Source organism: Gigantopelta aegis, chromosome 7 (assembly GCF_016097555.1).
Source record: "Gigantopelta aegis isolate Gae_Host chromosome 7, Gae_host_genome, whole genome shotgun sequence".
Taxonomy (NCBI): Eukaryota; Metazoa; Mollusca; class Gastropoda; order Neomphalida; family Peltospiridae; genus Gigantopelta; species Gigantopelta aegis.
In genome coordinates, this window is record NC_054705.1 from 38,537,511 (window position 1) to 38,553,324 (window position 15,814).

At 41.1% G+C, this 15,814-nt stretch overlaps 1 protein-coding gene across 1 annotated transcript in view; it reads left to right on the forward strand.

Moving 5' to 3' along the window:
* LOC121377426 overlaps window positions 1–15,617 on the forward strand; it is a 28,520-nt gene extending 12,903 nt beyond the window's left edge. Inside the window, exons 2-4 of the mRNA XM_041505410.1 lie at window positions 3,422–4,615; window positions 13,324–13,650; window positions 14,561–15,617. Coding sequence (XP_041361344.1) covers window positions 4,150–4,615; window positions 13,324–13,650; window positions 14,561–14,991 — 1,224 coding nt within the window. The 5' untranslated portion in view covers window positions 3,422–4,149 and the 3' untranslated portion in view covers window positions 14,992–15,617. The remainder of the gene's footprint in view (window positions 1–3,421; window positions 4,616–13,323; window positions 13,651–14,560) is intronic.
* Window positions 15,618–15,814: the final 197 nt, after the last annotated feature.

The following is a 15,814-nucleotide window of genomic DNA, read 5'->3' on the forward strand; positions in this document are numbered from 1 at the left end:
CCTGCGAATTTATACTTGTCCGGTCCGTGTCCCAGTTTTCAGCCATTTTTCCGAATTCAAAACGACCTTACTATTTGGGGATTGTTTGCAGCGAAAACGAATAATCTTCAGAAAATAACTTTTTCATCAGTTAAACCACGCTCTGCTACCAATGTTTCGACGACTTCCAATAAATTCATCATATATTTCCAGTTATTTTGTCCACGATAAACCAACCCAAAAAAACAACAACATACTATGCTCCTTTTCACTCAAACCGGAAATTGGAATTCTTTATTTAATTTTCTGTTTTCTGGTAACGGAAATCGAAAACGAAATCATAATTTAACGAAAGTCTTCAATCCACTATCCATTGATATATACTGAACAAAATGGAAAACTTTACAGTTTGAAAATACATTGATAAAAAGGAACTCAGGCCATTCATCAAATTTTAGCGAGCGAATCGTTACTACCTTGACACTTGCTTACCAACAAGCTGATCAGATTGCTTGCGAAACACGTGAACGCATGTGCCGGGTCAAATTGATGGAAATCATGTTTTGCATGTGCAAAATTGGCACGAATTGCATTTCGTGTTCCAAATAGATTGAAACTTGTAGCCTGTTGTCAGATCACTTGGAGAAACACATTTTTCGCTACTGAATTTGTTGCTATTGGAAATGCCGAGACTGTCAAATGAAGAACGAAATCGCGCCATAGGGTGTCTAGACGGAGGGCAGTCCTTGACGGTCGTTGCATGTGCGTTTGGTTGCAGCAGAGAAACAATAAATAACCCGAGGACCCGTCTTCATCAAACTGGGTCAGTTGCAGATCGCCCCCGACCAGGTCCTCGACGTGTGACGTCACAGAGGGAGGACCGGTACATCCGTTTACGTCATCTCCGTGACCGATATACGCCAGCAACTTCCACCAGCAGGGTGCTCCTGGGAGGGAGGGTAACCGCACAGACCATCAAGAACCACCTGCGCACCGCTGGACTGAGAGCCCGAATGCCATACTTCGGTCCTATTCTTACCCGTTTACATCGTCATCAGCGACTTCTGTCGACGAGACGCCATGTCAGATTCACTCAGAGACAATGGAACACAGTGGTCTTTAGCGACGAATCCCGATTCACAATGAGTTTCGATGATGGCAGAATAAGGGCGTGGCGAAGACGTGGTGAACGTCATGCTCAGTGCTGTGTCAGAGAGGTCGACCGTTTTGGCGGAGGACGCGTGATAGTGTGGGGAGCATTCACCAGCAATGGAAGCTCAAGGCTTGTCGTCATCCAGGGGAACATGACCGCCCAAGTCTACTGCGACCAAGTGCTTAGACCGGTGCTGGTGCCATTCATCAATAACCATGGGCCTGGGTTGACCTTTCAACATAATAACGCAACCCCCCACACAGCGGCATTAACACGGAACTTTCTTCAAAATGCCGGTATCCTAGTCATGGCTTGGCCAGCCCAATCACCCGACATGAATCCAATTGAACATGTCTGGGATGAGCTCGGAAGACGTGTCAGAAACCGTGTTAACGCGCCTCAGACAATGCAGACATTGGGACAGGCGCTGGTGGCTGAATGGCGGCGACGTCCGGTTCAGTGTTTCACACGATTTCTGAGATCCATGAGAAGATGGTGTCGGGCAGTTATCGAAGCCCAGGGAGGTCACAGGCGATGCTGACGTTGATTTGGACCCCCCTTCAACATTTCAAGACATAACATGTTACACAATTAAACATCGTGATGACATATTGTGTTTTGCTCTTCATCACATCCCTCCCATCGACAAATGTCTGCATTAATGAACATACATATCGTTGTGAGGTTATCAGAGGACAAATAATATATGTCAAGTTTTCCTTTTTGTTCAGTATACATGTCCATGTTCTAAAGAAAAAAAACCCACCTTTCACATTGATGCTTAAGTCATTATCTTGTCTTTCCCGCAATATATTTTTCTTAACTTGGTAATTCTGAATCGGGTGAGCATACTCTACATTTCACATTTGGTTCCAAGGATGGAACTTTCACAACCATTAAATCCCTAATTAGCACTAATTAGAGCCTTTCTTAAGTAGCCTTTCCCACTAAGTAGTGGATTTGGGCTCATTGAGATGTCTTCTACCAAATAGCAAAGGAATTTCGAATGGAACTTTCACAATTAAATCCATAATTAGCACTAATTAGCATTTGACCTCTTCTTAAGTGCACTTTCCCACAATATTTTTTTTTCTTAAATTGGTAATTCTGAATCAGGTGAGCATACTTTACATTTTACATTTGGTTCCAAGGATGGAACTTTTACAACAATTAAATCCCTAATTAGCACTAATTAGAGTCTTTCTTAAGTAGCCTTTCCCGCACAATATTTTTTCTTAAGCAATAGATTTGGGCTCAGTGACATGTCCTCTACCAAATAACAAAGGAATTTCGGATGGAACTTTCACAACAATTAAATCCCTAATTAGCACTAATTAGCATTTGACCTCTTCTTAAGTGCACTTTCCCGCAATGTTTTTTTTCTCTCTTAAATTGGTAATTCTGAATCGGGTGAGCATACTCTACATTTTACATTTGGTTCCAAGGATGGAACTTTCACAACAATTAAATCCCTAATTAGCACTAATTAGAGTCTTTCTTAAGTAGCCTTTCCCGCAAAATATTTATTCTTAAGTTGTGGATTTGGGCTCAGTGTGATATCCTCTAATAAGTAGCAAAAGAATTTTGGATGGAACTTTCACAACAATTAAATCCCATTTTGGGGGTAATTTCAGTAGCGCCCCCTATTTACTCCCGCACTATATTTACTTAAGAATTGGGTTTCTGTAGTCAGTTGGGGTCCCTCTACACCTCAAACCTTTTGGAACTCTCGCAACAATTAATTCTCACTTGGCTCCCGGTCTATACAGACATGCAGACAAATAGGATATATATAGACTACATCTCGTCTCCATAACCGTTACTTCACAAAGGTACGTTCATGTAAAAAAGAAAATGCATTTCATGGTATTAGGAACACGAGAAACACTTCGGATATACGGAAATGGATAATATAATCTAAACAAGAAAATGTAAGCAATGCCTCATTGCAATTATAAAAAAAATGGCTCAAATAATGAACACCGTACTACGCCGTAGTGTTTAACAGCTAGGGTGTGCCACGTTAATTATTTTATTATACGATTATACACTTGACATTTTATCCCGCAGACCAGATATAGCTCTAGAGTAGAGTAGAGTAGAGTAGAGTAGAGAAGAGTAGAGTAGAATATGAATAGAATAGAATAGAATAGATGTTTAACGACACCCTAGCACGAAAAATACATCGCCTATTGGGTGTCAAACAGATCTAGAAAATAACTGACAATTGAATATGCTAACACATGTAATCAACACCACAGTAACACTGTTTGTTTTTTGTATTGTTAGGTATGAGAAGACGAAGAGAGCTCTCACAGCAAAGGAGTCACAAAAAGACAGATCTGAATAGAACACAAGACATTTGAACCCAAAGAGAGAACGAGAGAGACGTTATTATAAATGGTTACCTCGTAAACAAGCCAACTGTCAAAAGGAAAAAAAAAACACTTGTGAGGAAGACAAACCAGATTTTCGGTAGAAAAACCTGTTTATCTAGTAGACACAGCTTACCGTCCTGTAGACAAATCGGCTGTCGGGAATGATGAAGTCAAATGGTAATCCAAGTATTGACAGTAAACCATTTATTATATAAAGAAGCCAGGTTTTGAAAAAAAAGAGAAAGCGTATTATCCATTAAACAAACCAGTTGTCTAGTATAGCATTCCACTTGTATTGAAGGAAATCTACTTGTCCAAAATTACAGTCGACTTGTCCTGTATCATAATTCACTTGTCCAATATCACAATTACCTTGTCCGATATCACAACTGATATGCCCGGGAACACACTTATTTTGTGCTGTTTCACAGTCTAGTTGCCCGGTATCACAATTACCTTGGACAGTTTCCCAATTGAATTACTCTGGATCACAATTATCTTTGCCCGTTTCACAATTAAGTTACCCTGGATCACAATTATTTTTCCCGGTTTCACAATTCGGTCGCCCGGTATCACAATTAACCTGGCCTGTTTCCCCAATCCCGTTTTCCCGGTTTAAATAAAGGAACAGATCTCAAAATGAATGAGACCGAAAACTTGGCCGACGAACTGACCTGTTCCATATGCCTGGAACTCTTCGTCGAACCGCTGCAGCTGAACTGTATGCACTCCTACTGCAAGGGATGCATGGAAGACATTGTCAAGTTCAAGGTCAAAGATGGCGGAACTTCCGGCGAAAACCGAATCTGCTACATAAAATGTCCCGAGTGTCGGATGGTAACGAGTGTCAAGAGCGGGGTCTCCGACCTCCCCAAGAACTTCGTGTTGGCCAACATCGCCAACAAGTACAGGGAGGCTTCGGAGGGGGCCGGGAAGAAGGTGTTTTGCTCCCTGTGCGAGGAGTCGTCGAAACTGGCCGTGAAGACGTGCACGGACTGCAGTAACACGAGCTACTGCCAAGAGTGTCTCGCCCAGTGCCACCCTGCCCGCGGAGTCTTCAAGAGACACACTCTTGTGGATCCCACAGTGGAGTTCATGCCGCCAGGTAAGAATATACTAGGCAGTGTGACACACTGGCATAGCCAGGATTTTAGACTTAAAAAAAAAAAATGGGGGGGGGGGGGGGGGGGATCCAACCGTATGTATGCATATATGTATGTATGTATGTATGTATGATTATATAAAATTTAATATAGTAAAATCAAAAGAAAAAATATTAGATTGGGAGGGGGCATGACAGATAAATCAACATCCATCAGACATAGCACTGGTAGATACTGGGTTCGCCTCCTAGTACCGGCTCCCACCCAGGGCGAGTTTGAACGACTCAATGGGTAGGTGTACAATCACTACACCCTCTTCTCTCTATCTCTAACCACTAACCAATAACACTCTGTTCTCGACATACAGTCCAGATATCTGAGGTGTGTGTGCGTGCCCTGGACAGCGTGTTTAAACCTTAATTGGATATAAGCACGAAAATAACTACAAATCAATGAATGAAGGATACTCAAGTTCAGTGTTTTATCAACTGAGCTAATAGGGAAATTAAACACTAACAACTGATGGGTTAGAATGAGGGACTCTCTCTAGTGGGGGGGGGGGGGGGGGGGCGAGACATAGCCCAGTGGTAAAGCGCTCGTTTGATGCGCGGTCGATTTGGGATCAATCCCCGTCAGTGGGCCCATTGGGCTATTTCTCGCTCCAGTCAGTGCACCACGACTGGTACATCAAAGGCCGTGGTATGTGCTATCCTGTCTGTGGGATGGTGCATATAAAAGATCCCTTGCTGCTAATCGAAAAGAGTAGCCCATGAAGTGGCGACAGCGGGTTTCCTCTCTCAATATCTGTGTGGTTTAACACTAGGTTACAATTGTATTGCTTGTTTAAACCTGCCCTTGAGGTGGTTTTTCGCTGGATTTGCTTAATGTAACTTTTCTTCGTGGATAATTTCGGCAGCAAAATTGTGTTTTACGTCAGTATTGCAGAGCCACAAAATATGAACGTATTTTAGATATCATTTGAATCCACTACAGAAGCGAATACAGGGTGGTGGTGGTGGGGGGGGGGGGGGGTTCGAACCCCATCCCCCTTTAGACAAGATGCCCTTTTGCCTTTTTTTTCTCTTTAGCACAACTGTACAATTAGATCCATCCTTTCATCATGTTCGAGGCGAACGAACAACAAAGCGCCTGAGATATATAGAGGATAATAAATGAGATACCAGTTATTATCAAATTTATGTCACGAGTCAAACAATTTTTAGTTGTCGCGAGCTTTAGCGAGTGACAAATGAAAAGTATTTCACTCGGAACATAAATTTGATAACAACTTGTACCGAGTTTGCTATTCTATTTATTACCCCAGCTATGTTTTCTCTAAACGACTTTATTTTAGACGCACATGTACGCACATGTAGGCTATAGAAACAATGTAAACCACTTTACACACTGTTCTGGGTATTTTGGGTATTGCTATAACTTTGCATTTTTAATCACGTTCACAGATAATTTTCAAAAACAAAAATCTTCGTTATTCTGCTAAAAATATAAATAATGATTTGCGTTAAAATGACATTTTGTTATAAATTTAACATTAAAACAGTCGTGAACACAAACTCATCAAACTCATTTTGTGTGTTTATCAAATCGTGATATTTAGTACCGACAAAATCATTGGTTTGTAAGCGTCAAATTATCCAGTAATATTGTACATCACACCACTGCAGAATATTTCTCATTGAGAAATTTTGGAAAATATTTTCCCTGTTATAAGTGGTCACTGGGGTAATAAATATAGTTATTTACTAAATTAGTAAAAAAATTAACACTTTCTTCATTGTATGAAGTGCACAAAAACGGGGAGTACCAGCATTGGAAGATGATCGGTTACCATCGGTATCAAAGCAATGAACGTCTATCATAGACTGCAGTCTTATAATGACATACTTTCGTGTTTGTCTCGTCTTAATAAAGGGGCATCATAGCAATACACGTCTATCATAGACTGCAGTCTTATAATGACATACTTTCGTGTTTGTCTCGTCTTAATAAAGGGGCATCATAGCAATACACGTCTATCATAGACTGCAGTCTTATAATGACATACTTTCGTGTTTGTCTCGTCTTAATAAAGGGGGAACAAAGCAATACACGTCTATCATAGACTGCAGTCTTATAATGACATACTTTCGTGTTTGTCTTGTCTTAATAAAGGGGGAACAAGGCAATACACGTCTATCATAGACTGCAGTCTTATAATGACATACTTTCGTGTTTGTCTTAATAAAGGGGGAACAAAGCAATACACGTCTATCATAGACTGCAGTCTTATAATGACATACTTTCGTGTTTGTCTCGTCTTAATAAAGGGGCATCATAGCAATACACGTCTATCATAGACTGCAGTCTTATAATGACATACTTTCGTGTTTGTCTCGTCTTAATAAAGGGGCATCATAGCAATGCACGTCTATCATAGACTGCAGTCTTATAATGACATACTTTCGTGTTTGTCTTGTCTTAATAAAGGGGGAACAAGGCAATACACGTCTATCATAGACTGCAGTCTTATAATGACATACTTTCGTGTTTGTCTCGTCTTAAGAAAGGGGGAACAAGGCGGTACAGGCCCACAGTTTTGAAAAATTGACCAAACGTTGTCTCGGTGCCCTCAGGCGTACGCGTCCCATCTTTTTTTAATTTTATATTATGTTAGAATTAAAGGTAAATGCCAATAACAAAACGTTTATTCATATTTGCATTATTACCAACATATATGTAGGGTTCTGTAAGCATTTGACAGGGATTATAACTAATATTGTGAGTAAAATTATGGAAATACATGGTGAAATGTTTTCAGGCCAGCTCATTTTGCCTAAATATGTCCATCATTTTTGACAAAATGTGAAGGTTTGCTCCACATTGGGGGGGGGGGGGGGGGGGGGGGAGGGTGGAAGAGGTAGCTAATCTCCCATCTCGAACGCGAATGCTAATAATATACCGGTAACAAGTTTTCAACTACAAAGTGTAAGCTATTTCTCGCTTATGTCCTTTTCCAAATCTGCGGGTGACCCATGTAAAAAGCGTGGTTTGTAAACACGGGTAAAACACACACGTGTGAAATACAACATTGGTGTAGGTCTTGATCAAGTTTTTCTGCGTTTTACGTAAACCAGTGTTAAACCTAGGTTTTCATATAACCCGGTGTCACGTAAACCAGTGTTAAACCTAGGTTTTCATATAACCCGGTGTCACGTAAACCAGTGTTAAACCTAGGTTTTCATATAACCCGGTGTCACGTAAACCAGTGTTAAACCTAGGTTTTCATATAACCCGGTGTCACGTAAACCAGTGTTAAACCTAGGTTTTCATATAACCCGGTGTTATGAAACCCAGACATGTGAAATCGGCCTACTGTGAGTTTCCTCTGAAGACTACAAGTCAGAGTTATCAAATGTTTGACATCCACTAGCCAATGATGAATAAATCAATGTGTTCTAGTGGTGTCGTTAAACAAAACAAACTTTAACTTTACTAGCTACTTGGGCTGTCTGTCCAGGCCAATGGGTTAGTTGTTAGTTTTTAGTGAGAGAGGTCTTTGTAGTTCATTTGGCCATACAGTTATTCCAGAGGCAGATTTGGGGGGGGGGGGGGGGGGGGGGGGGGGGGGGTAGTTATAATTTTATTATATATTAAATTATATATTAATTTTCCTTTTTTTTTACGATCCCCCTCCAAACCTCCCCCAAAGTACCCTTGGCATTCCACCTCATATCACTGCACACACCCCAATTGTTTTTTTTAGATTTTCTGGATCAGCCACTGTATTCACTGAGGTACTAAGACTTTTTTCTCTCAGTGGGAACGCCTACCAGGATGCGAACCCAGTACTCACCAGGGCCCGGACCCAAAATTTGACCAACCGGTACCATCTGGGGTGGCAAATTCTAGTTATGTTTTTTGAAGAGGTACATGTATGTAGATGTTATTCATATGTGATAACATTTCCAGATGGGTAGCTTAAGGGTAGTTTTAACACACTTTCTGAGAGAACACTAAAAACGCAAAATGTCATTCAGTACACAGTTATAACATCTCATAAAGAGTTATTGCCTTAAAAAATCATAAATCATAAACTAACTGGGCTTCATTTTAAAATTTTAATTAATCATAATCAGCAGTCATGAATACATTTCTGATTTACACATATTTGTAACTCGATTGGCTGATAGATATTTCTAATATAAATTAAAATTTAAACAAAAAATCCTTCAAAAGTGCTACCAATGTTTTGGCTAACTGGCAAATTAATATCCCATTATGATTAATTAAATTTAAAATCGGTCAATACCATCAGTATGAAACACCGTATCATCCAATTCATTTAGTTGATTGTCATCTTTATCATCGTCAGTATCGAACTCAGGTTGCATATCATCAGTTTCTGTTTCAGTCATCTGATTAAGGCAAGTTTGAAGCCGACACATCTGAGTACATTTCAGACCACTATCGATGCATGAACGTGAGCAATTGCATTTCATAAGTTCCAACACAGCTGTGGGAGCTGGTGATCCAGTCATCCACTGGATTCACAGATTTCCTTCTTCATCAACAATCCAGTCATGGTCAGTGGGACTTGGTATATCAGATTCGTCATATCGCAGCTTGATAGTTAGTACGCAAAGCATGTTGAGTCAAGCAATCCAAACATGGAGGCAATTGTGACGAGTTAACTTCACCCCTGTAGTGACATACATTGATATCATCCACTGTACCCCTGGGTACATACATAGCACAGGTGAAAGACTGGAGCTTCTAAAGAAGATTTAGAGAAAGGTTCCATGTTTGGCCAAGATTACTGAAACACTGTGTGCATTGTCCTTCATCGTAATGTTTAGGGCTCCTATCTTCCCTTTTCCAGCAAAAGCACTGACCGTGCCACATCTTGTAAATGCATGGAGACCAATTAGAACTGTGAACACATTTTTTCCAATTTTGCTTGCTACTTTATTGATATCAATCAATCTCATTAAAATTAGCTCTACTGGGTCTAGCCAGTAGATCTAACAGCATTGCGTGGACTCCTATGTCCAGGTGAAATTGCATCTATAAATAACAATTTAAATATCGACCAATTACACTTCGCCTTTTATAGCGTTATTCACCCGAATCACTTCGTATACCCTCGGCATAATCCCGAATGTTTTCAAATTCTTTTTAAATCACTGGCATGATTTTGCAAGTAAGGTTTTGATTGGTCGAATGAAAAGTCAACTGGACATGAGCTCCAACGGGCTGCTGTTAGATCCACATGTAATAGAGGAGCTAATTTTAATTAGATTGGATATCAATGTACGTCTGTCGATTCCGTGTACCAGCCTTCTGATACAATGAACACGGAATAATATGGTTGAATGCAGGAGCAAGCACAGTGATGTCTGGATCTTCAGCCATGATGTAACAGCTTTGTAACTTGTTGTTTTTTGTCACATGAGCCGCATGCAACAATACACGTGTGTCAGCTTCCGTTTGTGTTGCCCTGAGCTCAGCAATTTGTTCCCAGTTGTCTTTGGTGATCAGGCAGCACTATCTTCACATGTCGTGAATATAATCTTTTCACCCAGCATGTCTCTATATTCTGGCTTCTTCCATTCTTTTTCTATAAATTTGATGAGAGTGGTTTTGTTGAATGGACTGCATAGAAACTTCCTCCATTGGTGGATTTTGTGACCTGCGACTATGTTCTTGAATTTCAGGCCCTGTGATGCTCCTCGATTATACCGCTCTGCAGTCTTGATAGATAATTCTCAATATACGTCAAAAACAATATCGATTCTTTGACTGTCTGCACCTTTATGAAGAGTGAACGACAGTGCATATCTAGCAAGTTCAGCAAATGTCTGGTTGTCCCCTCTCATTTGCTGTATCGATGATACAGGCTGAGGGTGTAGAGACAAATTCTGCTGCACGTACTTTTTGAATGACTGCTTTTCCAAACTTGGCTTTTTTGTTCTTTCGCAGAGATCCATCTGGTGTTGCCAAAGCGGAAGGAATAGGGCCAAGTGGGTGTGCTATCACATCCTTGAGGTCCAGTTTTCGGCTTTCAGCAGCCAGTATCATATGACCAAATAGGTTTCTATCTGCTTGTAGAATTATCTCAGTACCAGATGCTTTCCCCAATTGTTTCTTCTTTGTCATTGCTGAAAATGTTTTTAGGCCAAGCCTGGCAATCTTGTCAAAGAATTTGACTATGGGTGGACTGCTGTCCAGACGATTTTTCATGACCTCCTGGTATGCTTTCTGTCCTACATCATGTGCCATTTAGACATCTTTTTGCAACACTGGGTGGGGATAGTCTCCCAGTGGAGATACTTACAAGATCAGGTTGATCTCCACTCGTTGGATTTATCAACCCATACTCAAGAATGCCAATTAACGACTCAATATCTCTATGATCCCTTTCAATTCTGCTGGAGATCAGTATGAGTTAAGTTACTACTGGTTTGGTGCACTACGTCTCTCAACTGCCGCAGACACATACTTCGATGTTCAGCAGTGAGATAGTACCGCATGATGGTTGCAGGCTTTAGACTGAACCCGTTCGTACCACCAGATGTTTGTGTGTCCTTATTTATAGTTTTCTCTATTGCTTGATCAGACGGAATCTTACCAAATGGATTTTGGGACTTGCGTTGTACTGAAAAGCCACTAGAAAATGGGCATGAGCAGTTGGTTGGTTGGTTGGTGGCCATTTGTGACATCTGTGCATAGTAGACAGGGAGATAGCGGGCATAATTGATTTTGTAATGTGCAAAGACCCAAGAAAGCATGGCAATGGCATGAATCGAATTAAGGTGCAACATCCATTCTCCTTCCCTGGAAGCTCACAAAAGTCCTAACATGATATCAACCATGTCCACATACGATATCCAGAACACAGCCAAATCACCGTTGCTACCAGCTCGTAGATTATTGAGGAATATCTCAAAATGTATTAGAACCTAATTGTCGACTTGGTTCTCCAATACTGAAGTAAAGCTTTGCTTTGCTGAAGTTTTCACATGCAGTATTGATGCACTGGATTGCTTCTTCCAAACACGCAAAGTATTCTGGGTGGGTAACTTTAAACCATGGAATGAACTTCTACGTCAACCGAAAAAGTGACTCATACACTAACTTGTGCAGTCTAACTGCACGATTATACTGTCGTCCTTCCATAACAGCTTGAACAGATCCTTCGGCAATGACACCAGATTCTACAGCCAGTTCTCTCAGACCAGCGTCCTGGAAGTGTTTGCCGACAATGGATAGAAAATTCATTACTGTGTGGAAATCTCCCATTCTAAGAACATTACCTTGAAATGTAGATGTGTGTTTCCACATGATCTCAGCTGATTTTGAATACAAAGCTTGATCTAACACACAGACGATACATGGTAACTGCAACTGTTGCATGATCTTTACAGACTCACCGAGTACTTGAAAAACAGTTGACATCTCAGTGGTTGGGGCACTGATGCTTGGTAAATATGCTACAGTATCTGGTCTGATGGTAATGTTATCTCGAGTACGAATGTTAAAACCAGTCCAACTGGGAACAGTCCTGTCATGCAGACGACAAACCATCCAAATGCGATTTGTTTTTACTAGCAACGTCTGCTGCAGTTCTGGTGTCTACATTTAATGTTGATATCTGTGGAGGACCTACCCACTCTCCAGAATTATACCATGCCCGGTGCACTTCCTGAACATTGATACGTCTTTTCCTGGTCTTAGAAATTTGATGTCTGCAGACTGGTAACTGTGGACCAATAAACTCTGGCTGGATGGCAATACCATTTATGCAGTGTGAAGTGCCACCCCCACTTAATGTTTCTCCAAGTCTATCTATATTATCCCAAACCAATGTGGTAAAGACGTGGATTAATATTATCTTATAACAAGTGGTTTTAAAACATATCTAAGAAGCAAAAGAGAGTTAGATACATTTGGAAGGCACAAATTATATGAAACGTTGTCTCCAACGGACACCAAAAAATTACAGTTATATCACTGCTGGACATTTTGTTGAGGACCATATAATACGCCATACCAGTCACGAGTAGGTTGGGGAAAATCCAGTATTCGAACATCCACCGATGAGGATCGATCCTGTGACCCAAGCTCCTAGGCGAGCATTCAACCAATTGATTTAAATCCTTCCCCAATCTCATTCGAATAACACTAGCATGTGTGAAAAAGATGTGGGATATTATATTTATTGGTTTTGTGGCGGCCATCTTGGACTTGCAGCTACCTTGATTAAGCTACTCATTTGGAAATGTTATCACCTCAAAATAATATCTCCACAACTATACGAACAAGGTGATGTGGCTTGAAATTTGCCACCTCAGATGGTACCGATTGTCACTCTGGCCCATGGACTATGTGTATTGTAAATGTATTATGTTTTGGAGCCGATATCAGGCTGCGAACCCAGGACCTACCAGCCATAATTCCGCTGTGAATGCAAGTCCGGTGTAATCAGTGGCGGATCCAGAAAATCCATTTAGAGGGGAGGGACCCCTAGTGACATGAGGTGGAATGCCAACGGAACTTTTGGGGAGGTTTGGAGGAGGATCGTAAAAAAAATGAAAGTTAATATATAATAAAACTGTAACTATCGCACAATTTGCCCCCCCCCCCCCCCCCCCCCCCCCCCCCCCCCCCGATCCGCCTCTGGTAATTAATATGCTATTTTTGGTATCCACAGCTTCTCTCGGTGAACCGACCTTACAGACTCCGCGGATCATATCCGTGAAAGCACTGAGGTCTCTGAGCGACACCGCGCGCTGTGAACTGGTGTGGGAGACCTGCATCGGAAGTATATCCTACAAGATCATCTGCTCGAGCCGCATGCCCAGTGGGAAGACTTCCGGTCTGATCGTGGCGGGCCTCGACTGCGTGGACGCGGCGTCGTATATCCTCGATGGACTGAGACACGACCACGCGTACAACGTGTCCATGATCGCGGTCTACGAGGCAGGGGAGAGCACTCCGTCAGACGTGGTCAAAATCACTACACTGAAGAAGGTGGAAGGTATACAGAGCTCCTCTTTTTCTTGGGTTTTTTCTTTTCTTCGTCTTTATGATATGGCGTAGCGGGGTGGGGTGAGGGGGGCATGGATGGTAATACTTCTTTTTCTCCCACCACCTTTTGTATTTGCCTGTTGCCCAGTAACACAACTCATATAGCCTTCAATGTGTTTTCCCACCAGTCTTTATATATATATATATATATAGTAGTCGTTTTCGAGTTGAAAAACATTCAACTCTCTCACGAAACAAGCCTTCATGTAGAGACAAACATACACTTTTAACGATATATATTATATATATATATATATATATATATATAATATATATTATATATATATATATATTAATATATATATATAATGTTTCCTTATTAATTGACCTTCCTGGAAATTGTTAAAATCGAAAATGACACCCCACGCACGTGTACGGGGCAACTGCGTGATACACGTGCAAACTATGGAATGTGTGTGGGTGAGTTGCTAAACAGACTTGAACGTTCTTTACTAGGATTTCTGTGGTCAACACGTATGTTCTGTCTAATAATTGATATTAACATTTCAGGTTCCCCTACTTTTCTGAAGGGTATATATATATCATGTATGTTAGCTCGAGTGTCCTCTAGCGTTAGTCTATTATATGTGAGAACATAATAGGATTACGCTAGAGCGCAATCGAGCTACATGTATGTACATATGTGCATTTGTGTATTAGTACATTATAAAATATTTGTTCTTGTTTATTTTATTTTTAGAGGTAGACGGTTCTTGTTTTGTTTCGGGTTTCTTTTTTTGCTAGTTTGTTTGCTCATTGTTGTTGTTTTAAATTATTTGTTTTGTGTCATTTGTTTAGATTTGTGTTCAGTTTAATCATTATAATCTTAAATATTTTAACACGAGTTATCTCCCTTTCAGCTGGAAGTTTCTCTTTACACCATGACGTCAGGCACAACTCCATCGTGCTCCACGCTAACAAGGTCACGGTCACGGACGAAGGGTGCGGGGAATTTCCTCTCTCGAACGTGTACTTCCGGAAACCAGCCCTGAAACGCGTGCGCGGAATTGTGGGTAGCGTGACGTTCTGCGCCTACCAGTGGTACTGGCAGACCCGGGTGTACATCCGGGTCACACAGAAACTCAAAGATGGCGACCTGCTCGCCTGTCTCGGGATCTGCCGCGACAAGGAGGAAGACAAGGCCTCGCCACTAACAGAAAACACTTCCTGTCTGTGCAGCGCCATCTACAAGCGGGCCCGGACGCAGCGAGGTGGCCATTTTCTTCTGGGACGGATCCCGTCGCGCAAGGAACCATCCGGAATCGGATTTCGTCCTCCTGAATCTGTCTGACCCTGACCCTAAGGTGTCCTTCACCCTGGGCTTCTTTCTGGACTTCACCGAGAGAGTCCTCAAGGTCGTACACGTGCAGCGGAATATGGTGTTGTTCGTTTTTGGTAACATCGACATAAACGTGGCGCACCCCATCTGCGAACTTCATAACCCCAAAAAGGTCGCTGTGAGACTGGACTATCAGACACACATTGAAGATATTAAAAATCTTCCCACTTGTCTAATGCGATGCTGATTCGATGGCCTTCACCAAAACGGCTTTTGCTAATAATTTATGTTTTACACGTCTTAAAAAGAACAAGAAATGTATCTTGCAAATAACCAAAAATGCTTTTTCGACAATAATTTTTGTTTTCCTTGACTTAGAAAAAAAAGGAACAGTGTTTTGAAATTAACGAAAATGTTCTTGTTTTGCAATGTATGTGAAATTTGTAAAAACATTGATCAAGATATAAATAAAACGAAAATGTTAACCCATAAACAAGCTTTATCCCAAATGAAAACGATTACCCACCAACTGTCTGCTGGAATATCCAATGTGTGTATGTCTTAAGTTTGTCAACCCCTCCCCCTTACAAATATTATATATTGGACACCCTAAGTGCCTTACTATAAAGAAAATGAAAATATATGGGATTGGTTTACTTGCTTGGGGGGGGGGGATCCGCAAGATTATTTTTTATATTGTTTTTTATCAAAAAATAAACATACAGAGTTTGGCCTATGGGCAGAGAATTGTAGACACATGTATATGTAAATGTCCAGTCTTGTCGGAACGTCAAACCCCGTGACGTTGATCACGAAATATTTAAAAACTTGTATA